Source organism: Bos taurus, chromosome 23 (genome assembly GCF_002263795.3).
Source record: "Bos taurus isolate L1 Dominette 01449 registration number 42190680 breed Hereford chromosome 23, ARS-UCD2.0, whole genome shotgun sequence".
In the NCBI taxonomy this organism is placed as follows: Eukaryota; Metazoa; Chordata; class Mammalia; order Artiodactyla; family Bovidae; genus Bos; species Bos taurus.
Genome location: NC_037350.1, coordinates 4,846,921 through 4,874,239, shown reverse-complemented (window position 1 = coordinate 4,874,239; position 27,319 = coordinate 4,846,921). Strand labels below are relative to the sequence as shown.

The window sequence follows — 27,319 nt, the reverse complement described above, 5'->3', positions numbered from 1 at the left end:
ATGTTGAGCTTTAAGCCAACGTTTTCACTCTCCTCTTTCACTTTCATCAAGAGGCTCTTTACTTCACTTTCTGCCATAAGGGTAGTGTCATCTGCATATCTGAGGTTATCGGTATTTCTCCCAGCAATCTTGATTCCAGCTTGTGCTTCTTCCAGCCCAGCATTTCTCATGATATACTCTGCATATAATTTAAATAAGCAGGGAGACAATATACAACCTTGACATACTCCTTTTCCTATTTGGAACCAGTCTGTTGTTCCATGTCCAGTTCTAACTGTTGCTTCCTGACCTGCCTATAGGTTTCTCAAGAGGCAGGTCAGAAGATGTCAAGATACCAACAATTCTGGGAATCACAGTGGTTTCATTCTCAAAGACTGCCACTTAGGCTGGTGGGAGAAGAAATCAATGCATCCAAGAGACCCTCACTTCAACACGGGAAGCCTCACTTCATTTTTATTCAGACGTGACTCCAGATTTTGTGGATCCAAAATTATTGCAATTTGGAAGGGAACCTTTTTCAAAAATCTCTAATGTTATTAAATTTTACTAAAACACATGACTAGAAAATCAATCCTAAAAGAAGTCAATCCTGAATACTCACTGCATGGATTAATGCTGAAGCTAAAGCTTCAATACGTTGACCATATGATGCCAAGAGCCATCTCATTGGAAGAGACCCTGATGCTGAGAAAGATTGAAGGCAGGAGGAGAAGGGGACGGCAGAAGATGAGATGGTTGGATGTCATCGCCGACTAGATGGACATGAGTTTGAGCAAGCTCGGGGAGATGGTGAAGGACAGGAAGCCTGGTGTGCTGCAGTCCATGGGGTCATGGAGAGTCAGACATAGCTGGGCAATTGAACAAAACAAGATCATATATGGAGATTCTAAATAAAGTTACATTATGGGTGAAATTAAAACAAATAACATTTTGGAGACTCCCAACACGGATGAAATTGCCTACCCTTGATCTTAGCAACTTATCATCAAGGTAGTTAATCTATCTGAAATAAAGATTTCAGGGATTTCTTTTCCTTAACACTTGAGATCAGTTTGGCATAAACTGATTCTTATTCTTAGTATAACCCAGAATATCTTATTCTTAGAATAACCATCATATTTCTGGGTAAATTTATTTTGTATAAAGTCTCTGCTTAATATACCATTTTAAATTTTGCCAGGAAATATACTTACAGATCTATAAGCTTCAATAATATGTTTTGTGGAACAATTTCTTATAAATACATTTGAAGGATTCCTTTTTACCCCACCATCACCCAGGACAGCATTCAGATCTTCACGGAATGAGCAGGCAGTATCAGAGGTATTTGCCTACTATCTCCACTGGCCAGTGAGATATCCCTGACAATAATACTTTTCCTCATACAGCAGGAGGGATGGATACAGGATATACCATTTCTTCAACACATGCCACAGATTACTATACAAATGTAAATAACGTGGTTCCAGACCCTATAACTCAAAACTCAATTTGAGCAGTAACTCCTCTTAAAGGTAACACATTCGTAAATTCAGTAATGAGGAAAAAATGGGACTAGAGCCCTTCCTGACAACTGTGGGTGGAAACACTTTACCCAGCCATGAACAGCTTGTAGACTGGGTCCTCTAGCTCTGTCTCATTCACAGACCCTTTCCACAAACCCCATATATCTTAGCCTCAGTAGCACAGAGGAAATCTTGGTCTGCTTGAAGAAGTAAGACAGTTTTAATAAATCACAGTCTTACAATAATAAACACAGGAAATCTCTGGAAAATTGAACATCTAGTTTTATTTTTTTTTCTACCCAATACCCTGTCTTGGCTGCTGCTGCTAAAATGGTCTGACACCATACTCACAAAACTTCTTAAGTCCAGAAGCCTAAAAACTAATTTGGGCTGGTGTATAATTTCCTGTGTTTCCTTATTTAACATCATCTTTGTGTTCTCAGGGCCTCTGTAGCGCCCTCTAAGGAAAGGAATGCACAAGCTTCTCAAGAGTGATCGGAGCAAATAGCATAATGACCCCACACTCTTTTCCTGTGAATGCCTGCAAGCCATTTTCATCATAATCTATTAATGCCTACAAATACTCATTTTTAAATTATAAAATAAATCCAAACCACCCAATGGATTTGTGTGTTATAAACTGAGAGACCAATGCTCCAGACAGAGAAACCAGAATCACCTTATTCATTAACATCCCCCCACCCCCCACCACCCTACCTCCCACTGCCGCTACCATTTCCTAAGGCAAATATAACAAATATGCATTAGTGATTCTTTGTTCAGGTCAATTACTTTGGGGACCACCCTCCTGGTCTTCCCAAGTCAAAACAAGTCTCAAAGTTCTCAGTATAATTTTCTTTTCATTCAACTGTGTTGTCTCTCATATATCATAACTTTGTGTTTGTTAATAACACTGTCAATGGTGTTATTTCTCATGCATGGGTGCAGAAATGCCTTTTAAAATATTGTGTCTAATGGTATTCATTCTGGATGACTGTAAATGGAGTTGCTCATCTATACTTAACATTTCCTCCTGGAAGCCCCTCTGCCCACAGTGGAGACCTGTGCTGATGAGAAGAAGGGAAGACTGAGTTATTTGAGGGACATTATCTTACTGGCAAAAAGAAAGAGTTGTAGCAAAAGGGTTCTTAATACCCTGGCAAGTAATGCCATCAGGACAATAGCCTATAACATCAAACTGCAGTGATCTGGCCTCATATGGATCTGAAGATCCAGTAAGCAGAAGAGAAGACAGGCCTTGAAAAGATTGGACAGACAACCTCTTGAACACAAACCGCTTAACATATTCTGATTACTAGGTTCTAGTTTATTATAGTTCACTTACAGATATCCACTTGATTTGAGTGATTTTATTTCCATTACCCTTTTTAACTTTACAATTGGCTTATTATACAGATAATGCTATCAACCACACATTATTTAACGTCTGAGTTCAACAAAGAATTCAATGCAGTGTTTAATAGAGACATAATAAAAAGCAGTGGATGGGTGAATAAATGAATAGAAAGAATCCAAGCCATAAAGAAATGAAAATACTTTGCCAAATTGTATCAGAAACAAGAGTCAGCTCTCAGACATCCTATTGGAAAATATGTATGTTGTTATTTCTAAACAGATACAGTGCTGTCACTGAAAGCTCAAGAAAACCTGAAACCTGGAGGATTTGGGAAGAAGTAATTACTTGGGGATTACTAAGAGATGTGTTTCTTATTATAATCAGTCTTGACTAAGAACAGTGTTACAATTTCTTGATGGTTCCACAGCACAGCAGTACAAGGTCTGGAGAAAGTAGTATTAATTTTCTCAAGTTGTTAGCATGGATTTGCTTCAGTATGTTGCTATCTCAAAGAATGGTTCATTTAGTAGTTTGAAAAGCAAACAGGAATGTGAGAGCCTAGAACAATTAAAGCAACATAACTATAGCCTATGACCTGTTGCCATTATAAATTTGAAGTTCTCCAAGATGTTTACAAAACGAACAGCATTCTTCAAAAGAATGCCCTATATATTGACAATGAACAAACAGCCAAAATTCATAGACATTACAAAATATTCTATTATTCTAAAAATATAATTCCAATTAGCCTTCAATTTGATAAATGGGCTATTCAAGATAAATGAATTTGGATAAAAATTTTAAGCGTATAAAAGTAAATGCTTTATATTTACTCTAGACATTTATATATTTACTGCATATATTTACTCTACACATTTATATTCCTTTCACTTTATCAAATGTGGAAGAAGTGAAATGTTAACATATGTATCTCTCATTAATGTGTAAAACTTACCTACTGCTTAATATGATTTTTGGAATGTAATGCTACTTTTAGCATTCAGATTTATCTAATTTCCTATGTTCACTACATATTACTCCTGTAGAACTTTCCAGCAATATCACCAGGCAATATTAGATCGGTGTGCATGCTATGTGTGTGTTTGTGCATATCTAAAAATTAGGAAAAAATACTTCATTTTTATTTTTAAAATTTAACTGGAATTATAATTCTTATAAACATATCAACAAAGTATGTCTTTTAAAACCATAATTAATTTAAAAATAATTAGTATATGTTTCATTTTCAGTGTTCAATGTACAAGGATCCTGAATTCTTAAAAACAAGTGCAGCTGCTTGGCAGCCTTAAAACTGATGATCGAAACAGTCCTCATTTAATCTTAACACTCTAAACCTGGTTTTCACTAATGGCCGTGACTCATCCCATGAGCGTGGCGACCGTGACACGGGAAGTGCGTGAGTTCCTGGGAGCCTGGTCCACAGGACAGACTGCTCCTCTTCAGGTGGACGAGAGCGGCTTAGGCAGGAGCCATGCCAATGGAGTTGTGTACACTAAAAGAAGACTGACAAACTAATCAGAATAATGAAGAAAATACCATTAAAAAGTTAGAATCCAGTCTTTCTGTGCCAAACTGTATCTCTATTCAGCTTTTATGTAATTTTATTATATGCTAGACCTTTCAAGCTGTCGATGTATACTGATAAGTCTATGAGGCCCAATTTTAATGTAATGTTAATCATATACAAAAATTGAATTTTCATATGATCAAAATGCCTTTGAAAGTTTCTTTCTTTCATGGATTAACTTGGAGAAAATTTGAGAGACTCAAATAAATAAAAAGTGAGATAAAGTATTTGAACATTTTAGGTCCTTTTTTATAATCTAAGAGCCAAAAAAAGACAAATTGTTAGTCAAAATGTAATTGATAAGATTAAGTCATTAGAAAAGCAGTGTATGCTGAGCATAGTAACTCTTTGAGCAGAATCATAGCTTTTGTCCTCATGGAGAAAAAGTCAAAAAAATATTGAATTGTAGCTTCAGTGTGAAAAAAATAAAATCTACCTAGTAGAATTGCAACATTATTGCTTTTCATTGTAAGCTTTGCTTTTTGCTTTGCACACACAAGTGGAATTACATCTTAGGTAGAGAATAAGTTACTGGCGAATGCCAAGTAATATGTACAAGACTAACAACTCGTTTTCCCCCAATTTTTTTGCAAAGTAAAAATTGAAAGCAAAGTAAAAAAGAAAAAAAATATTAGTGCCCACAATCCTAGTACATTTTTTTCATATTTCTGATTGTTTTCCTGAGAGAGACAAAAGTGTTTAAAAAAATCTGTGACTATGCTTTAAGCAATCTGCATATCCTCTGTGATAACAGTGGCAAATGAGGTAACTGTAGGATGAAACTTTAAAATGTTGCATTTCAGGTTAGCCACTCCAATACCAACCTGAATCCCACAGGAGGCAGCACAATTGTCTATTGGGAGTGAGCAGGCCTCAGGTAAGTACTAGCAGCCCTGAGAGTGCTAAAATCTTTTGGAATTTGGGGGTTTCAGAATGCCGAGCCCGCTTTTCTCTCAACTCTGTTCTTTCATTATTCATAAGGAAAAGCACATAAGTAACTAGATTAATTATTAGATCATTTTTAAAGACATAAGTGTCACAGATTAGAAAAGTGCTCCAATGATATCCCCCTACACATGTGTTCCTCTGCAACACCCCACCCCAGTCAAGAGGTGGCATGGATCCCTCCCTTTGAAACTGAATGCCTTTGTAGCTACATCAACTCATACAGTATGGAAAACTGATGCTAGAAAATTTATAAGGCTTGGCTATAAAGGGCATACCATTTGTGCTTGCCTCTTGGAACCTCTGCAACTCTAAATCACCATGTGATCGATGTAAGGCTGCCACGATGGGAGGAAACCCAAACTAGCCTATGTGGGTGAAAGGGCTCCTGTGACCCCGGGAAATGGGAACCGCGGTCTTATAAATTTCATCCTCTCTGGGCCGAAGGCAGAGGTCAGCTCCTCTGGGAAACACGGATGAGACTCACAGAAGATGAAATTACCCTGCCAGGACACTGTGCCTTATAAACAGAGGAGTTTGGAAGCTCTCCCCAAAAGCTCTTCACACAAGCCCTGCCACTTCCCCTCTTGCCCTGGATCTCTCTCTCTCTCTCTCTCTCTCACACACACACACACATACAGACACACACACACACACACATACAGACACACACAACTTCTAGGCTCAATTACCCGCTTCCCTGCCTCTTCCCCACACAACCATCCCCCTCAGAAAAAAAAAACAGAGCAAGGAAAAGCAGCCAGGGGGCGCTCAGGAGCAGAAGCAACAGCCACCCGCGTCTCATCCAAGTACGTCTAAATCTTAAACTTCAACCCAGTAAATGTGTTTTCATTCCTAACAAAGAATTAATTGTCTCACACACTAAAAAGAGGACAGGGAAAAGTTTACACATTCCTTCTTGCTTACACTGTGTTTGGGCCATATTTTTAAGTGTTAGACTGATTTGTAAATAATTGTTACAGCCTTTTATGTGTATTTCTTTCTACTTTTATAGAGAAAAACTATTTCTGCCCTTTACTGACCCACCTATTCCAACAGTTAAAAATTAATTAAACAGGGAACAAATATTTATAACTGAGACTTTGCATGTGACAGATATAAACATACAGTGTCTTGTACCTTTCAGGCATTTTTATTTTTAAACAAATGGTATTCACTCATATGAATGAACATGTTTAAAACCAAATGGCCACATTAAAGATAATGGAAAACTCAAGTTCACTCTCAAAAATTATTGCATTTATAATGATTTAAATAGCTCATTACTGAGAGTTCCATTCCAAAGTTTCAGTAAACCCATAGAGTTTTATAAACACATTTTTTTTTCCTACTGTTACCGCTGTTCACTCTATTGAAGTCAGGAGCTCATTTCAAATGAGCTATGTGGACTCATTTCAAATGTCCTTAGATTATATGTCACTCTAAGGAAACCCTTTTTCCAGATAAGTTGTAAAGAACATGTATTTTTTAATGACAGGCATTTTATCATCTCTGGCCATTTAGATTATAGGTGTGGGATCCTGTTTTATATGGCAGCCTGCTACCGTGGAAATTTTCTTTCAGCTGCTTTAGTTAGAAAAGCTGCTGCCAAACAAAACAGTAGGAGGGAAGCTGTAAAAATGCTTTAAAATGCTAAAAAAAGAAATAAGTGAGCAAGCAGCAATCTAAACATAAACCAGAGGACTCTTCCCATGACCCACATTTAAGGGAAAGAAACAGAAGATGCAGAGAACTAACAGTATGCCAATTTCAAGCCACACTCAAGATCTTTAGAAGAATTCGAAATTATTCAGACAATTGCACGTAAGCTGGTACACTAAACTCATCCTGACACAAATCTCAGATGTTTTTTTTGAGTTAGACAAGCCTGGTGTCATGATATTTTCTCAAAAAAATGAGAAGTTATAGAATCTGGGAAAATATATACATAGGTAGATGTACAACTGAATCCCTGTGCTATACACCTGAAACCAACCCAACACTGTAAATCAACTGTACATCGATAAAAATAAGTTGCTTTCAAAAAATGAGAGGTTATAATATAAAACTTCAAGTTATCATTATAGGTTATTTAAGGCCTTTTTCATTAACATCAGAACAATGAAATCTACAGAGTTACATGATGAGATAACCTCCAACAACAATAACGAAATGCCTATGCAGGAGATATAAGAGACATGAGTTCCATCCCTGGGTGGGGAAGATTCCCTGGAGGAGGGCACAGCAACCCACTCCAGTGTTCTTGCCTGAAGAATCCCATGGACAGAGGAGCCTGGCGGGCTAAGGTCCATGGGGTCACAAAGAGTTGGACACGACTGAAGTGACTTAGCGTGCGTGCACACACACACAAACACAACAATAACAACAGAAAAGGCTCCATCACACAAACTTAGTAAAATCTAGAATCCAAACATGACTATGGGAGATCAAATTGCCAAAATGGTACGGTCTCAGTCCTGCCCTTTGAAAAACTCTTGATGTGTAGTAATAAGTAACCAGTATAACTTTGAAAGTTCAATCTGATATTATCTTTGATCCAGGCACACTGTTCTTTTACAGATAGAGCAGTGATTTATTTAATAAAAACACTCTTTTTTTTTTGGTTTGGAATGTATGTAACCAGATGAGTATTAAAAGTGAAATATATAGCATATTCTTTAATATTTGAAGGATGAGTATCTTTACTTTTTCAGACTGGAGTCCAACCCAATATTTAAACTAAACACATTATTTCAATCTTTAAGAAAAAGGCTGTTTATCCCAGAGAAAGCAACTGACTTCAAAGGAGCCGCAGATAAGTCAGTCAATCGTCTGTCAGTTAGACTTGTGCTCAGGTAACACTGGTGAGCGTAGGGGGAGCCAGGTGCCCTGGGCTCTGGCAGCCACAGACAGGGCTTTATGCATAAACCCACCTGCGCTGAAGGCATCATTGCTGGGACTGCCAGGGTTCAAAGAGGCTCAGTCACTCACTCCAGCTCCGGGCGAGGCACAGAGACACGGTACAGAGGAGCCTCTGCTCTGCACAGCTGTCCTCGCGGGCCGTGTGGGGAACTCAGTCCTTTATCCAGTAATACTCTGAGCCAAATGTTGAGTTCATGACCTATCAACAGGTTAAGTCCTGAATCCACCTCAGAACCAAGCCCAGAATGAATCATATTATTTTACGGTCCTATCACAGGCATCTACTTCCTGTGAGGCCAGAAGGCATTTTCCCATTACTGCTCACAGAGGGATGGCCCTCCCTCTGTTTCGCTCCTTTGCTCTTGTTAGGAGCTGAGTAAGAAGAAGAGCAGCCTCCGTGCAAGGGGCTCTCACCTAGTTCTTCTCAGCGGCCCTGGGTGTGTCCCAGCTTAGGCTCAAAAATAACCCAGCAAGCAATTACCAGTATAGTGGAATGAGATAATTTCCTGAACATCACCATAGTCGAGAGACAGCTTTACAAAACCATTGGGAAATAACAGTCTCTTGAAGAGATACTGATGTAGTTGGAGGTTATCTTATCATGTCGGGCTTCCCTGATTGTTCAGTTGGTAAATAATCCACCTGCAACTCAGGAGACCCCGGTTGAATCCCTGGGTTAGGAAAATCCCCTGGAGAAGGGAAAGGCTACCCACTCTAGTATTCTGACCTGGAGAATTCCATGGACTATACCGTCCATGGAGTTGCAAAGAGTTGGACATGATTGAGCAACTTTCATTTTGACTTATCATGTAATTCTGAAGATTTCATTGTTCTGATGCTAATGAAAAACACAGAATCCAAAACATCATCTTGGTGGGGCATCATTAATGTTACCTGTCCTTCCTAAACCTTACTCTAAAATTATACCAGCCTATCTAGTTTCTCTCCAACAATAATCAAATACATGAAAAGAGCACTAACTAAACAAAATACATAGGCAATGTCATGAAGACTTAAAAGATGATAAAAAGTCTCACATGATAGTAAGTAAAATAATAATAGCTCATAGTTTGCAAAATGACAATGTCAAGGAAATAAGTCTAGTCTCATTAAGCTGTTTGTGTCTTCCTAAGGAAATTATCTGTAGCCTTTGTAACAAAAGATTGAATACACAAACAAAATTTAACAGTCACTTGTCCATATCAAAGGATGGAGTCATGTGTTATTATGATTTCAGGCTAACAGGTCCATTATTCATTTCATAGTATTTATTGAGCACCTACTTACTAGTCATCAAGCAATGGGGGCACAGTGACAGTCAACAGAGACATGGTCAAGATTTCTTTAGCCCTCATAGTCTGGGAAGCAGATCCTGAGACAGCATTTATAAAATATATATATGATTATAAATGGTGGCATTTGGGATGAAGAAAAGTCATCCCTTTATTTTAAGGGATCCCTTTATCCTTAAAATAAAGTTATCCTTCATTTTAAGGATACATAAAGTAACCCTGATATTTGAATATTGAAGCTGTGAAAACTGATGGATTACTATTAATAATATTATTCATCCTTTTGTGGTCTCTGTTGTTTGCAACACCTTAAAAAGTACTTAAAAGCTTTTAATGTTTTAAGACTCTTACACCATCTTGTTATAACTGAAAAGCAAAGCAGAACCTGAGATGTACATAAGAAAGCATAAATGAAGCACGATTAGATACAGAGGCAGGATATGAGCAGGAATAAGAGACAGTTTGGTTTGGTGGAAGCTTCTGCAAAAGGAAGTAGGGCCACGTAGAGAGACCTTGAACCCCAGGCCAGGTTCCCAAACTTTTTAAGCAAGGAGAAGGGAGCTTATAAAGAGCTGAGAATGTGAGTTTGAAGACGCTGGTATTTCTGGGAAGTTTACTTGGAAACAATGGGCAAAATGCAATAAAGGAGAGACAGTGCTTACAAATATCATTTAAGGGAATATGCCAATAATTAATCCATAAGGGTATGGATTACTAACTCATCCATGGAGTTGAAAAATAATAGATAGGTATAGGCTACATAAAAGCAGAGACATTACTTTGCCATTAGTATGTATGTAGTATGTATGTAGGAGAAGGCAATGGCACCCCACTCCAGCACCCTTGCCTGGAGAATCCCATGGATGGAGGAGCCTGGTGGGCCACAGTCCATGGGGTCGCTAAAAGTCGGATACTACTGAGCAACTTCACTTTCACTTTTCACTTTCATGCATTGAAGAAGGAAATGGCAACCCACTCCAGTGTTCTTGCCTAGAGAATCCCAGGGACGGGGGAGCCTGGTGGGCTGCTGTCTATGGGGTTGCACAGAGTCGGACACGACTGAAGTGACTTAGTAGCAGTATGTATGTATGTGTAGAGACATTACTACATAAAAGCAGAGACATTGCTTTGCCAACAAAGGTCCGTCTAGTCAAAGCTATGGTTTTTCCAGTAGTCATGTACGGATGTGAGAGTTGGACTATAAAGAAAGCTGAGTACAGACAAATTGATGCTTTTGAACTGTGGTATTGGAGAAGACTGTTGAGAGTCCCTTGGACTGCAAGGAGATCCAACCAGTCCATTCTAAAGGAGATCAGTCCTGAATATTCATTGGAAGGACTGATGCTGAAGTTGAAACTCCAATACTTTGGCCACCTGATGCAAAGAACTGACTCACTGGAATAAACCCTGATGCTGGGAAAGATTGAAGGCGGGAGGAGAAGGGAACAACAGAGGATGAGATGGTTGGATGGCATCACCAAATGGGCATGAGTTTGAGCAAACTCTGGGAGTTGGGATGGATGGGGAGGCCTGGCATGCTGCAATCCATTGAGTCGCAAAGAGTCGGACACGACTGAGCCACTGAACTGAACTGATAGGCTATATTGAGGAGGAAGAATTTTGGGTCAGTAACTGACTAGATATAAAAGACTCTTGAGAATTTAAATCCAAGATTCTGAAAGGAACAATGGGCTATGAGCATAAAGTAGGATCAACAATAAGTATGGTTTTGAACCCACTGAGTTTCAAGTGCTAATAGCATGTCCAGCTGAAGCTCATCAGAAAGGACAGAACTGGAAACACAGACTTGTCATCCTCTCAGAAGTGACTGTTGATATTGGAAGGGTCAGAAAAGAGGAGAGCAGAGGCAGGGGAAATTATTAAAGAATCTCGAGGGAACTTGGTGGTGGGGAAATGTTGTTGGGAAGCCAAAAGGAGCTTTAGGGTGGCAAGTGAAGGAGGATTGAAGAGGAAACCAAGGGAGCAGGATGAAAAAGTAATCAGCGAAGTTAAGTTCTGGGGAGAGACTAGGGGACCCAAGGAATAAGAACAGGGTTCAAGGAATCCGAGGATCCAGGGAATGAGAACTGGACTAGGAAGGGAGAGGGGTTCACTGTTGGCTAATTATTAATCACATTTCAAACATCAGAGCCAAGTCTCAGAAGTGATGGCTGCTTCCATATGCTAGCCAGCTCTGAATAAGACTATATCCTCTTCAAGAGAAGATTCCAGATGACTCCCTTTTGTCTCTGATGAATCTATGTATTTTCATCAATTATATGAATATATATAAACTAGCAAATATAAGCATTAAAAAAGAGTGTATATCTATTATACATTTCTCACTGTTTAAAATGGGATTGTATGGGCAAGATGTCAGGTCACACTTAACATCACTTCCTTCTAACAGACAAAACTGGTAAATCAGCTGGAGATATTCAGATCACTCATAAAGTCAGTAAAATGGTAGGTTCTAGGAGGTTATCTTAGAAGCAATGGGTGAGATGCATAAAGAAGGGAGAGACAGTGCTTACAAACATCATTTAAGAGACTATCCCAATAATTAACTCATAAGGCTGTGGGTTACTAACTCATCCATGGAGTTGAAAAAAAAGAGATAACCATAGGCTACATTGAAGAGGAAGAATTTTGTATCAGTAACTGACTAACTAGATATAAATGACTTTTGAGAATTCAAATCCAAGATTCCCAAGGGAACAGTGGGCTATGAGCACAAAGCAGGATTAACAATGTCTGCTTGTGTAAATGGAAGCAAACGGAAGGCAGGACCCTAAACTGCTATTGAGAGTCTTATCCCCTACTCATTATATTGAACCATACACTCTTGGATGTTTAGGATGAAGTTCCAAACAGCTTTTAAACAACTAAGTCCAAATAACTTTTTAAGACTTAATATGTATATTTAATTAAAGATGTTTTTTACTTAATCATATCTAAGTGTATGGGCTTCCCTAGTAGCTCAGTTGGTAAAGAATCCACCTGCAATGCAGGAGACCCGGGTTTGATCCCTGGATCAGGAAGATCCACTGCAGAAGAAAATGGCAACCCACTCCAGTACTCTCGCCTGGAGAATTCCATGGACGGAGGAGCCTGGTGGGCTGTAGTTAGACTGTGTGACTAACTTTCACTTTCATTTTCAAGTGTATGGACTAATATTTTATAAGAATACAGAAAACTGGTAATTATATCAAGTTAATATCACAATGTATATCTCACTGTTCACTAAATCTTTCACTAAAGTGAAAAGTACTAGTCACTCAGTCGTGTCTGACTCTTTGTGACCCCATAGACTGTAGTCCCCTAGGCTCTTCTGTCCATGGAATTCTCCAGGCAAGAATACTGAAGTGTTTAGCCATTCCCTTCTCCAGAAGATCTTCCTGACTCAGGGATCGAACTCAAGTCTCCTGCATTGCAAGCAGAAACTTTACTGCCTGAGCCATCAGGTGTATGAGCTAAAATTTCATAAGAATATAGCAAACTGGTAATTATATCAGGTTAATATCACAATACATATCACGCTGGTCACTAAATCTTGGCAGTGTTGGATTAAGAATCCAGTTAAGGAATTACGGACTTACATACCTGTGGTATCCACCTGGAAGACACAAAGCTTGTCACTTCTATTACAGACAAGCCAGTTTGGGAAAGTTGATTGATAAATTCAATTTTTATATCTGTAGGAACTATAACCTAAGAAAACATGAAAAATTACATGTTATTTGCATAGCGTCTAAGACACATAAATAGAAATTAATTCTTAACTGAAAGTAAATACTATTTAAGATGTATAAATTCAAGTAGCAACTGAGAACACACATAATCATCTAATATATGAAATCCACATAAGCCTTTAGACTCTGAGTAAATATTTAGATTTAACATTTTAAGTAAACTGTGTAAAATAAACATCAAACTACCTTTTCATTCTGCAATCCATCCCTAGGTCCAACTTCTACTATTTTAACATATTCAGGGAATCCGGATAGCTGGGCTGATTCCTGAAATGGAAAATACAAGGCAAGAAAAAGAGATAACTGTTATGTCATCAAAGCTGCTTATATGAAAAATCAAACAATTCCACTTTGTTAAGATTAAGTTCTCACCCTGGAAAGTTAAGAAAGGTAAAAAAATCAATGCAATGATATAGTGCAAAATACAAAGTTTATGCTATTAACAATGTGAAGTCATTTTTTTCTTACAATCCAGTAATAGTATAATTGGGCATCCCTGGTGGCTCAGTAATACAGAATTTGCCTGGGACGCAGAATGCAAAGGAGACATGGGTTCAATCCTTAGATCAAGAAGCTCCCCTGGAGAAGCGCATGTCAACCCACTCCAGTATTCTTGCCTGGAGAATCCATGGACAGAGGAGCCTGGAAGGCTACAGTCCATAGGGTTGCAAAGAGTCAGATACAACTGAAGCGACTGAGCATAGCGCAGTAGTCTAATTATGATTAAAACTCAAAAGATGAACGTCAAAGATAAAACTGTGAAGAAGATGACTTAGGATCTAAAGATCAAATCTGTTGAGTACTTCTGTGTGTGATGATAAACACAGCATCATTTGAGTTCATTAAAAAAACAGATCTTTGTATTGACAGACTTTTGCACTTTCCTTCACTTGCCAAGTGTGAATTCAGATTTCTTGCCTGTGCTGGCGAAGACGTGTTGTTTATTTCCTGTCTGTGTCACACAGCGTGACCAGAACCTAAACACAGCTTCCTGAAGGTCAGACTCCCCCACCCGCACCAGGATGACCCAATCCTGGATATTCCTGTCTGTCCCTAACCTAACGATTATGGACATACTATGTTTAGAAGGACACTAGTTTAAAATAGGAGAAATAGAAACAGATTTTCTCAACTTCATATTGCAGTTAAAATTAGAAATAGGCTACATCTTTCCAGACGGAACAAACATAACCTCCTGATATCTCTAAGCACAGTTAAGGACCGGTAATCAATCATCAGAGTCTTCAGGCTAACAGAATTGAACCAGATCAGCATAACCTGTGCTTCTAAGTTTTCATTTCCTTGCTTTTTTGTTTTGCCTTCCATAAGGGATGATTAATCTGTGCTGACCAATTTGTATTGTCTCCGTCCTGGTAACAATCACAAGCATACATCGATGAAGTGGCTATTTTGGGTGTGGGACTCCGTTTGTTTCCTTAACAGGAAAGAACATGCCCTGCCCGCCCTTGGAGGATCCATAGCTGTTGCTTGATTTTATTAGCATTCTGTGCTAACTAAACTCAGCAAAAGAACCCTGATGGTTTCTGTTACAAAGTTTACATACCACCCTCTGCAATGTCCACAAAATCAGGCAGTTCAATAAGCACAAATTAACCAAAAAGGAAATGAATTCTCATTCCTGCATCTCCTGAGCAGGTTGTGATGCATGCAGTTGGGAGGGTGGAGGCTTGAGTGAGGACTTGTGCAGTTTCTCAGCCTTAGGCTCGGTTTTGGATGGTGATCATGGAGTCATGTCTCATTCACAGGGTGGCCGTCATTTCAACCAAACAGTACAGGAGAGAGGGGCATGGAAAGGCAGAGTAAATAAAGAGTAGCTCACTCCTCTCTCTTATTACATCCTAAAACTACAAAAAAAAAAAAAAAAATTAGGCAATCTTAAACCATGTTGTCTTATTATTGTTGACTGTTTCCTGAAACTCATTTCCAATAGCAATTAGCTTGGAGCCTACAGGGATGAAGAATATTTCTTTATTAAACAACAACATTTAACCAAGAATATGAACATGGTATTTTTTAAGCTGACAGCAGTATGCTGAGTATAATTAAAGGGACCTTCCCTTGCATCACTGTTGTAAGTGGCAGAGGTAACAATCTTAAGAAATTACAGTACAATTCTCCACCAAATACTGTTATAGGCATGGATCTGTATACCCTCTTCTGAATACCTGAGAAATCAGAAGAAAGTTATAATGCATTCAGTAAGCTCAAAGAACAACATTTCCCTTTACATAGCATGTGTGTGCATGCGTACTAAGTCGCTTCAGTCGATTCTGTGCAACCCTATGGACTCTGTTCACTACCAGGTCTCTAACCATGTATATCTAATGGGTACCTAATTGGTATATTTATTACTTGTTCTATTTTGGCATACACCCACCATCTAGCACTTAGTTGGGAGAAGGAAATGGCAACCCACTCCAGTGTTCTTGCCTGGAGAATCCCGTGGACAGAGGAGCCTGGTGGGCTGCTGTCCAAGGGGTCACATAGAGTCAGACATGACTTAAGTGACTTAGCATGCATGCATGCATTGGAGAAGGAAATGGCAACCCTCTCCAGTGTTCTTGCCTGGAGACTCCCAGGGACAAAGGAGCCCGGTGGACTGCCGTCTATGAGGTCACACAGAGTCGGACACGACTGAAGCGACTTAGCAGTAGCACTTAGTCTGTCCTTCCTAAGTGCTTGTTGATTGTATTAGTGAGTCTCTTTTGTCACTGGCTTTATTTAAATTGTCATCCTTTTTCATTCAGTCTATTGCTTCCTAAGTATTCTCCCTAATCTTATTGTCCATAATTAAAATCTTTCTTTCAGAATCTACCAGTCATTTGGAGAGATCTATCAACCTAAGGTAAAAGATGATGCATGACTAACTCTCACCTTCTACCACAATCTACTTTAAGCATCCTGTGATTTTAGCCATGCTAGAGTCATGTCCTGCTCACTTTCATGACTGTACACATGAAGTTACTTTTCGTTGGAAAGAGCTTCTATTCATAGGGGAAATTTTCCACCAAACCCATGTCTCTTCTTCACGGGCACAGGATTGGACTTCATTTCTCCCCTAAGAGTCACATTTGAACAAGTTCAGCTGACAGAACATGAAGGTGAATGCTATGTACCCCTTTCGCTTGACCCATGAAAATACCCCATGTACACACATCCATGCTCCTTCCCTTTCAGACAGCTTGATGTAGATGAGTATGGCAAACTTGGAATCTGATAAAGACAAAAAAAAGAAAAAAGGAAGGAAGCTACACTTGAATCACTACTTGGAAAAGAATTCTATAATAAGCAATTGTTTTGTCATAGAAAAATAAACATCAACTGTGTTACAATATTGAGAGGTGTATCTTTTATAGCTACTAATTATGAGAAAAAGATGAAGGGCCTGAAGTTTTACTTTACTTGCAAGCTAACAAGTTGAGCCTGCCATGGATGCTGGTAGAAGACACAAGAACCCTGGGTCAGAGAAGGAAAAAAGGTATGATCACTCCTAACAACCACAGTAGTTAGAGGATCAGGATTTATGTGGTTCTCCAAGCCCAATTTCCAGGAAGAAAAGAGGACCTTGTAACGCTTGCACAGGCAATGGGTTCCATTACAGGAAAGGAACTCCCAAGCACATGGAGCTTGAAACTTTGGTAACAGTCAGTAACTGTATGGCCCCTTAGTGACAGAGGGAGACATGTCTTTATGAGGCTTGGCCATGAGTTCGCCTGCCTTTTGTCCCAGAGAAAGACACTCCCCCTTGGCTCCAGAAGGATATACTAGTTCTATCATTGAAAGCTGCTCTGCATACAAAAATCCTTGGAAAGAGAGTTTGGAACAAGGTATTTGTGCCTCTGCTTGTAAGACAAACAGAAACTCAAGACACCCATGAAGAATTATTTCCCAATAACACCCACTTCATTTTTACACCATCTTGGTTTATGGTAAATTGTCACATTAATAAACCATTCTGTTTAAATGAACAGGACCTAGAACCAAATCAGTTCAATTTATCTCATGAAAATATTTAATTAAAGCTAATCCAAAAAAAATAAAAAATAAAAATAAAGCTAGTCCAGCAGGTGGCTTCCAGGATGGCACAATGGTAAAGAACCTGCCTGCCAGTACAGGAGACATGAGTTATATCCCTGGGTCAGGAAGATTCCCTGGAGAAGGAAACAGCAACACACTCCAGTATTCCTGCCTGTAAAATCCCATGGACAGAGGAGCCTGAAGAGGTATAGCCCATGAGGTCACAAGAGAGTTGCATACCATTTAGCAACTAAAAACAGCAACTAAAAAACAACAACAGCAGCAGTCTCACCAGACCTCCAAGGAACAGGAGAAAACAGCCTACAATACAATACAGAAATAGCCATGCCCACTCCTCCTGAGGGTCCTGTAGCCAACCAGCGGAATGAATCCTATGCAGCATGGTCTCGGCATCAGAAACCTGGAGTTGTTTACTCTGTACCTATGTTATGACGGTGGGTATGTTACTACGTTCAGTGCTATTATATATCCAGCAGCAATGGTGGCAATCCAGGCAATGGAGGTTTGATCAGCAGTGTGATTCCAGTGTGCCTCATCAGAGTATGGGCCTCAGATGACCCATCGGCAGCCATAATTTATTGCCATAATTCATAGTGCCTCCCCAAGGTGTCTTTAACATCTAAGTCCACAGTTTCCCAAATGGCAGACAAATAAGCTAGGCCAATGACCACAACCCACGAGTCAATAAAAACATGGGAAAGGCCTCCAGTTCCACTGGATGAGTAGAGTGATCACAGCCCTTTTCAGTTCTGCATGGCAGCCTGGGAGGTTTCCCAACCACAGGAGCCCAGGGGTCATCATCAGGTTTCAGCTCAGCTGAAACATCATCCAACCACGCTAAGAAAAGCACCGTGAAGAGAAGGGTCCCCACTGAGCTGGTAGCTTTGTTCCAGGCAGTGGAATGGACAACAGAGGGCAATGACTACTTTTCGTGTGTAAAGCTGAGATTGCACTGGGGACAGGCCAACAGCTTTCTCAAATATACCATTTCCATTTGATTAGTGAGGCCTGTTGAAAATGTCTGACCTCGTTAGCCACCACCTCCAAGTTGAATCCCCAGAATGGAAATATGGGCCAGAGAGTCAGAGAAATCTCCCTGAGTCAAGTGTCCAGTTAACAAAAAGGACTCCATGGCAGGCTGACAACTGATTTTCCAAAGATACCTGGAAGGCTGTGTCATGGCAGTAATGGATACACAGCCCTCCAAAGTGCCAGGAGGAGGAGGCTTCCTGACTCTGCCAGAAGCCTCAATTTGCCAAATCACCAGTCACAGAGCCTTGGAGCTCCAGGAGGTCAGAGATTTTGGGGATCCCCCGAAGATTGTGTTCTGCTTCACTACCTGTAGCTCTTCCTATTGAAATGGTTCCCTCTGGCATTTATGGGACAGAAAATCACAATCACAATATGCTCCAGTCTTCACTATACATTCAGAAGTGGAAGCAGCAAGGCTGCTTCACTTCCCCTTTGCCACTGGGAATACTGCTCAACCCCATCGATTGAATCAGGACACCCACCACCACGGGACTGATAGGATGGTGACTTGGTAAGAGTCCCCACTCCCCGAACTGGTCCCTAGCATACTCAGAGGCTATTCATGCACCAACAATCAGCTTTTGCCTGAAACAGTTGAAGGAGGAAGGACAGCAATGATGAGGGGGTGCAGAAGGAAAGACCAGCATGGCAGCTGTTCACTGGCTCAAAACAATGGCCTTGCAATGTCTCAGGTCTACACAAAGCCATATACCAGAGAGCAAAATCATTATTTCTGACGCCATCTCTTTTAACCTTGGTAACTAACCCCTGGACTTAGTATCCATAGCTGTGCTGGTTTCCAACAGAGTCATCAGCTTGTTCCCTCTGCCTGACAAGGGTTAAACTTGTACATGCTTCCACTATTAAGATACCATCTCTTAACTCTTTATCCAGTTACAGTATAAGGCCTAAGAGAGTTTTGCAAGGTGGCAAGGCTGACTTTAAAATTCATCTATAATTCTTTGGGTCCTTTCTCATTTTCCAGTGGGCTGTTTTTCAGCATCTTATACATAATCTGAGGCAGTAGCTGCTGCTGCTGCTGCTAAGTTGCTTCAGTCATGTCCGACTCTGTGCGACCCCACAGACAGTAGCTCACCAGGCTCCCCCGTCCCGGGGATTCTCCAGGCAAGAACACTGGAGTGGGCTGCCACTTCCTTCTCCAATGTATGACAGTGAAAAGTGAAAGTGAAGTCGCTCAGTCACCCCTGTACTATTCAGTGGCTTCCTCTCATGTTGTCCAAATTTCTTCTTTCAACACTCCCAGTAACTACTGGTGGATAGAGAGAAGAGACCCTTTAGCCCACCCAGGACTCATCTTAGTCTTAGTTTTTGCAATGGATGGGCTTGAGACTGATCAGTAGATACCTAAGGAAGTTCCCCTTCTCTGGAAAGAGCCAGCACAAGTATGGCATCACTCAATCTTTGAACCTATTAATACTTCCCTGAAACCAGACAGCAACCATCTTCCCAGTTCCTCATCTTTAACAAGCAACAAAGCAGGGGACCATCTGTTGCTCCATCAACTATGAAACATGTCTGTTACCAATTCCTGTGGGTGTGTGTGGGGGTGTGTGTGTGTGTGTGCATGCATGCACTCTGTCGTGTCCGACTCTTTGCAACCCCATAGACTGTAGCCTGCCAGGTTCCTCTGTCCTTGGAATTTTCTGGCAAGAATACTGGAATGGATTGCCACTTCCTACTCCAGAGGATCTTTCTGACCCAGGGATTGAAACTCCATCTCCTGGGTCTCCTGAACTAGCAGGTGGATTCTTTACCATTGGCGCCACTTGGGAAACCATGATTTCACTCAAATTCCATTAACCACCTGACTACCCTCATTCTTCCTTTTGCAGAAAGTCATGTCTCTCTCAGCATCCCAGTTCACCCACAAAACTGTCAAAACCCATGAAAGGCGATGGTATTACTGCACATGCTAGCTAATAAGTAGCCCTGTCAGTGTTCTGGATGCTGGCAGAGGCCATGCAACTCTTGAGTCAAAGAAAAGACGCTTTACTATTCACCTTAATAGCAGAAGCCACAGCACCAACAGTTTTTTGTACTGGTTCCCTGAGCATTAGTGGAGCCATGCTTGGGGAACCAGACCATTTCAACATATCTGCCCTTTGTTCTGAAAAGACGCACTATGTCAGAGAGTGTTTTGCCTTTGTTCTCCTCTAGGAGTTTTATAGTTTCTGGTCTTATGTTTAGATCTTTAATACATTTTGAGTTTATTTTGTGTATGGTGTTAGAAAGTGTTCTAGTTTCACTCTTTTACAAGTGGTTGACCAGTTTTCCCAGCCCCACTTGTTAAAGAGATTGTCTTTTGTCCACTGTATATTCTTGCCTCCTTTGTCAAAGATAAGGTGTCCATAGGTGTGTGGGTTTATCTCTGGGCTTTCAATTTTGTTCCATTGATCTATATTTCTGTCTTTGTGCCAGTATCATACTGTCTTAATGACTGTGGCTTTGTAGTAGAGCCTGAAACCAGGCAGGTTGATTCCTCCAGTTCCATTCTTCTTTCTCAAGATTGCTTTGGCTATTCGAGGTTTTTTGTATTTCCATACAAATTGTGAAATTATTTGTTCTGGCTCTGTGAAAAATATTATTGGTAGCTTGATAGGGATTGCATTGAATCTATAGATTGCTTTGGGTAGTATACTCATTTTCACTATATTGATTCTTCTGATCCATGAACATGGTATATTTCTCCATCTATTAGAGTCCTCTTTGATTTCTTTCATCAGTGTTTTATAGTTTTCTGTATATAGATCTTTAGTTTCTTTAGGTAGATATATTCCTAAGTATTTTATTCTTTTCGTTGCAATGGTGAATGGAATTGTTTCCTTAATTTCTCTATTTTCTAAAATCCCATGGGCAGAGGAGCCTGGTAGGCTGCAGTCCATGGGGTTGCTAAGAGTCGGACACAACTGAGCAACTGCACTTTCACTTTTCACTTTCATGCATTGGAGAAGGAAATGGCAACCCACTCCAGTGTTCTTGCCTGGAGAATCCCAGGGATGACGGAGCCTGGTGGGCTGCCGTCTATGGGGTCGCACAGAGTTGGACACGACTGAAGTGACTTAGCAGTAGCAGTAGCAGTGTATAGGAATGCAAGGGATTTCTGTGTGTTGACTTTATATCCTGCAACTTTACTATATTCATTGATTAGCTCTAGTAATTTCCTGGTGGGTTTTTAGGGTTTTCTATGTAGAGGATCATGTCATCTGCAAACAGTGAGAGTTTTACTTCTTCTTTTCCAATTTGGATTCCTTTTATTTCTTTTTCTGCTCTGATTGCTGTGGCCAAAACTTCCAAAACTATGTTGAATAGTAGTGGTGAGAGTGGGCACCCTTGTTTTGTTCCTGACTTTAGGGGAAATGCTTTCAATTTTTCACCATTGAGGATAATGTTTGCTGTGGGTTTGTCATATATAAACACTCTCTGACATACATCACAGCAGGATCCTCTATGACCCACCTCCCAGAATCTTGGAAATAAAAGCAAAAATAAACAAATGGGATCTAATTAACCTTAAAAGCTTTTGCACAACAAAAGAAACTATAAGTAAGGTGAAAAGACAGCCTTCAGAATGGGAGAAAATAATAGCAAATGAAGCAACCGACAAACAACTAATCTCAAAAATATACAAGCAGCTCATGCAGCTCAATTCCAGAAAAATAAATGACCCAATCAAAAAATGGGCCAAAGAACTAAAAAGACATTTCTCCAAAGAAGACATACAAATGGCTAACAAACACATGAAAAGATGCTCAACATCACTCATTATCAGAGAAATGCAAATCAAAACTACAGTGAGGTACCATTTCACGCCAGTCAGAATGGCTGCGATCTAAAAGTCTACAAGCAATAAATGCTGGAGAGGGTGTGGAGAAAAGGGAGCCCTCTTACACTGTTGGTGGGAATGCAAACTAGTACAGCCACTATGGAGAACAGTGTGGAGATTCCTTAAAAAACTGGAAATAAAAGTGCCATACGCCCCAGCAATCCCACTGCTGGGCATACACACTGAGGAAACCAGAATTGAAAGAGACACTTGTACCCCAATGTTCATCGCAGCACTGTTTATAATAGCCAGGACATGGAAGCAACCTAGATGCCCATCAGCAGATGAATGGATAAGAAAGCTGTGGTACATATACACAATGGAGTATTACTCATCCATTAAAAAGAATACATTTGAATCAGTTCTAATGAGGTGGATGAAACTGGAGCCTATTATACAGAGTGAAGTAAGCCAGAAAGAAAAACACCAATACAGTATACTAACGCATATATATGGATTTTAGAAAGATGGTAATGACAACCCTGTATGCAAGACAGCAAAAGAGACACAGATGTATAGAATAGTCTTTTGGACTCTGTGGGAGAGGAAGGGGGGGATGATTTAGGAGAATGGCATTAAAACATGTATAATATTATATAAGAAATGAATAAAAAAGAAAAAGAAAAGATGCACTATTACCCAAGGCCACTTGCTACACAAACACTTTTCAAAGATATTTTCAGAGGAAGCTAGTAAGACATGTAGAAATGTGAGACACCCATGAAGAATCATTTCTCAATGCTTTGATGACCTCAATTACTGTCTTCAATCAAAACACTTAACTCATTATTCAAGATTTAACTTGTTACCTACTCAGGACTTTTGTGAACTCCATGGAGAATTAAGTACAGTTAACCCTTAAATAATGTGGGAGTTAGAGGGTTTCAGCCCTCCTCTCCATGCATTCAAATGCACACAATTCCTTCCCATCCACAGTTCGTCCTACCTGTGCTTCTGTATCTGTGGATTCAACCCCACTGCACATCCCATCAGGTAGCACTGTAGAATTCACTATTCAAAAATGCCCACATATAAGCGGACCTGCACAGTTCAGACATTTGTTCAAGAGTCAACCGCAATTTCATTTCTACAAACCCATAACACTTTGTAGAGATGTCCTATAAAAGAGATCTGTAATTACTTATTTACCTGCCTGTTGCCCATTTTTTTATTATAATCTTTCAGGATGGACACATACTAGGTGCTTAATTACACTGCTGAATGCATGAATGAGTGAATAAATTCACATCTAAAATTCAGAAAAGCAAAGATGACCTTCCATTTATACAACACTTATTAGCCAGAATTATTAGAGTTATTGGATATATGAAAATGACCCAACTGCACAATAATCTCTGCCCATAACAAGATTACATTTTAATGGAATAGGGTCTGTGTGCTACTCTCTGGGAGAGGGGTGGTGGAAACATGGCACTATTCTTATATACTGAATATATAAGAATTGATGAATGACTTATAAGTTCCAAGGAATTATGCTCTAGTCTACAGAACTGGGCGCCACTGTCCTTAAACAGGTCTATAGTATAAATTTATTTTTATGGAATTAAAAGCCCTGTTACTGAGCTCAATGCATCCTGTTTAATGTGGAGTAGTACATGATACTAGTGAACAACAAAAGATGTATTATCCAGAATAAGGGTTTAAAAATGCCAGGGTTACATGACTGAATGTAACCCTGAATGTATGCCCACATCTGGAATCGGATTTCTAACAGTTCACTTTCATAGGGCAAAAACTGAGGCAATACTATCTTACATTTATGTCCTGCCTTATTATTCCAAAGCACTTTTCTATCTACATTTCATCTGTGGAGCTACTCTGTGGGGAACGCAGACTGAAAGAGAGATTAAATGACTTTCTAAGGTTCTCAACTACGTTTCCTGGCTCCTGTTCTAGTTTTCTTTAGGATGAGATTAAATATATCACCAACTATTGAGCTTTGTTTGAAAAGTAATAACGAACCATTCTTTCATGAAGAACATAAATGGGCTGCTTTAACTCACATTTTTCAATCTTAAATAAAATTAAATAGAAGACATACTTTCATGGGAATTTCTCCAAAATCTTTAGGAAGCTTACATATATAAATATGTTATTATATGTTTTATATATACTATATAACACACATATATTTTAATTCCCAGCAGTCAATATAGGTGGCTTCCATATATACAATCAACCTTCCTGGTGGTGACAGATATGATTCATTATTCACTCCACAAACACTACTTTTTCTTCTCTAGGAAAATGATGCCATCCAAAGTAAAAATTTCTAGACATAATTTAAATGTTCTACTCACTTCATTTCTTGAGGAGTAGTTCTACGTGCACATAAAGTATTTGTGCATATGGAGATAACCTATTTCATAGTCCATATTCCCCTGGAGAACTGATACAATGGCCAAATCAAATGCTTCCACTACAGAGATAAAAAGTCTGAATCAAGAAATTGCAAGATTTTCTTTTGAAATTAAATTGGGTTTTTTAGAGAGCATCAGATGTCCACTTTCCCAAAAGAATCTCATTTTGCCATCTCATCTGAAACATACAGAGTGCATTTTGCAGCAATATACAAGTCTCCACATTCTGCTGTCTGTTGTTTTTTAGATATTAATGTCTCTTTTAACCAAACATAGTTGGAAACACATAAAGCATCATCACTGATTGGGTAGATATTCACAGGAACCTTCATTCTTTGGAACAATCTAAAGCTGGTTCTCTCTCTGGGTGCCTTTCTGAAATGAAGGGCTGAATCAACAAAACTGATATCTGAAAACTGTCTTTCAGAATATTTATGTCCCAAGGTCAATTCAAAGGCAATCTCTGACAACTTAAGAAGAATTTATTTATAGTCAGGTGAAAGTATGGAAAATTCTTAATGCAATGGGAATACCAGACCACTTGACCTGCCTCCTGAGAAATCTGTATGCAGGTCAATAAGCAACAGCTAGAACTGGACAGGGAACAACAGACTGGCTCCAATTCAGGAAAGGAGTACTTCAAGGCTGTATATTGTCACCCTGCTTATTTAAATTATATGCAGAGTACATCATGCTAAATGCCAGGCTGGATGAAGCACAAGCTGGAATCAAGACTGCCAGGAGAAATATCAATAACCTCAGGTATGCAGATGACACCACCCTTATGGCAGAAAGTGAAGAAGAAATAAAAAGGCTCTTGATGAAAGTGGAAGAGGAGAGTGAAAAAGTTGGCTTAAAACTCAACATTCAGAAAACTAAGATCATAGCATCCAGCCCCATCACTTCATGGGAAATAGATGGGGAAACAGTGGAAACAGTGAGAGACTTTACTTTTTGGGCTCCAAATCACTGCACATGGTGACTGCAGCCGTGAAATTAAAAGATGCTTGCTCCTTGGAAGAAAAGCTATGACCAACCTAAGTAGCATATTAAAAAGCAGAGACATTACTTTGCCAACCAAAGTCTGTCTAGTCAAAGCTATGGTTTTTCCAGTGGTCTTGTATGGATGTGAGAGTTGGACTATAAAGAAAGCTGAGTACCAAAGAATTGATGCTTTTAAACTGTGGTATTGGAAAAGACTATTGAGAGCCCCTTGGCTTGCAAGGAGATCCAACCAGTCAATCCTAAAGGAATCAGTCCTGAATATTCATTGGAAGGACTGATGCTGAAGCTGAAACTCCAATACTCTGGCCACCTGATGCGAAGAATCGACTCATTTGAAAAGACCTGACGCTGGGAAAGATTGAGGGCAGGTAGAGAAGGGGAGGACAAAGGATGAGATGGTTGGATGGCATCACCAACTTAATGGACATGAGTTTGAGTAGGCTCCGGGAGTTGGTGATGGACAGGGAAGCCTGGCATGCTGCAGTCCATGGGGTCACAAAGAGTCGGACACAACTGAGCGACTTAACTGAAGTGAAAATAAATTTGTGATATATGACTAAGCCATCTTAAACTCTATGAACAACACATCTTACTTTACTGACTTGTAAGGTAAAGGAAGGTATCCACCTACCTTATAATTGGACAGGCAGAAGATCGTTGTTTCCAACAGCATTTGGTCAACTTTTCAACAGATATTAAAATCTAGCTCTAAAATGTGAACACTCCTCTGCATGTATGTATACTAATATTTATTCTTGGCACAGAATGGAAAATTAGTATTAGTGTCAGTGTAGATATATAGTATGATTAACTATGAATTCCTTCTGGAAATATGCAAATTTTATGAACACTTAGATAAATCAAGAAAAGTCAATAAAGTCAGTAAAAAACACATAACTGCAATTTAATTAAAATAGTGTATGAGAACTGAAAATAGAGAACCTTTAGATTGTGTAAAGAGTTTATGAAATGTAGATGGTAATAGAATAATAGAAATGAAATAAAAGCAAGGTGAAGCACATGTAAGAAGAAACAAATTCTAAAATAGCTTTTAATGCAAGTATTTAATTAACCATCCAATAGAAGTATTAACATTCACTTAAAAGTTCAAAAGAGAAACACTTCCATCCATTGATGGCGCATGATGAGACCCTGCATACCTAGTTATGCTTCTTTAAATGGTGACTGTTATTAACATTATCTGTTTCAAGAAATATTATTTATTCCTGATTTTTAAAAATTTATTTTTTTTATTGAAGGATAATTGCTTTACAGAATTTTGCTGTTTTCTGTCAAACCTCAACATGAATCAGCCATAGGTATACCTATATCCCCTCCCTTTGAACCTTTCTCCCATCTCCCTCCCCATCTGACCCCTCTAGGTTGATACAGAGCCCGTTTGAGTTTCCTGAGCCATACAGCAAATTCCCATTGGCTACCTATTTTACATATGGTAACACTCAACATCTCTCATTATTAGAGAAATGTGAATCGAAACTACAATGAGATATCATCTCATACCAGTCAAAATGGCCATCATCAAAAAGTCTACAAACAATAAATGCTGGAGGGTGTGGAGAAAGGGAATGCTCTTGCACTGTTGGTGGGAATGTAAATTGACACAGCCACAATGGAAG

At 39.4% G+C, this 27,319-nt stretch overlaps 1 protein-coding gene across 4 annotated transcripts in view; it reads right to left on the bottom strand.

The window, feature by feature from the left end:
- Positions 1 to 27,319, bottom strand: part of HMGCLL1 (3-hydroxymethyl-3-methylglutaryl-CoA lyase like 1) — a 199,707-nt gene that overhangs the window by 114,904 nt on the left and 57,484 nt on the right. For 3 of the 4 annotated variants that reach the window (NM_001191193.1, XM_005223257.5, XM_005223258.4), the window contains exons 2-3: positions 13,548 to 13,628; positions 13,213 to 13,320 (exon numbers count right to left, since the gene is read on the bottom strand). In NM_001191193.1, the coding sequence (NP_001178122.1) occupies positions 13,213 to 13,320; positions 13,548 to 13,628 (189 nt within the window). Of the gene's footprint in view, positions 1 to 601; positions 849 to 13,212; positions 13,321 to 13,547; positions 13,629 to 27,319 lie in introns of those variants that run through there. The other variant, XM_059880394.1, reaches the window with a different exon arrangement.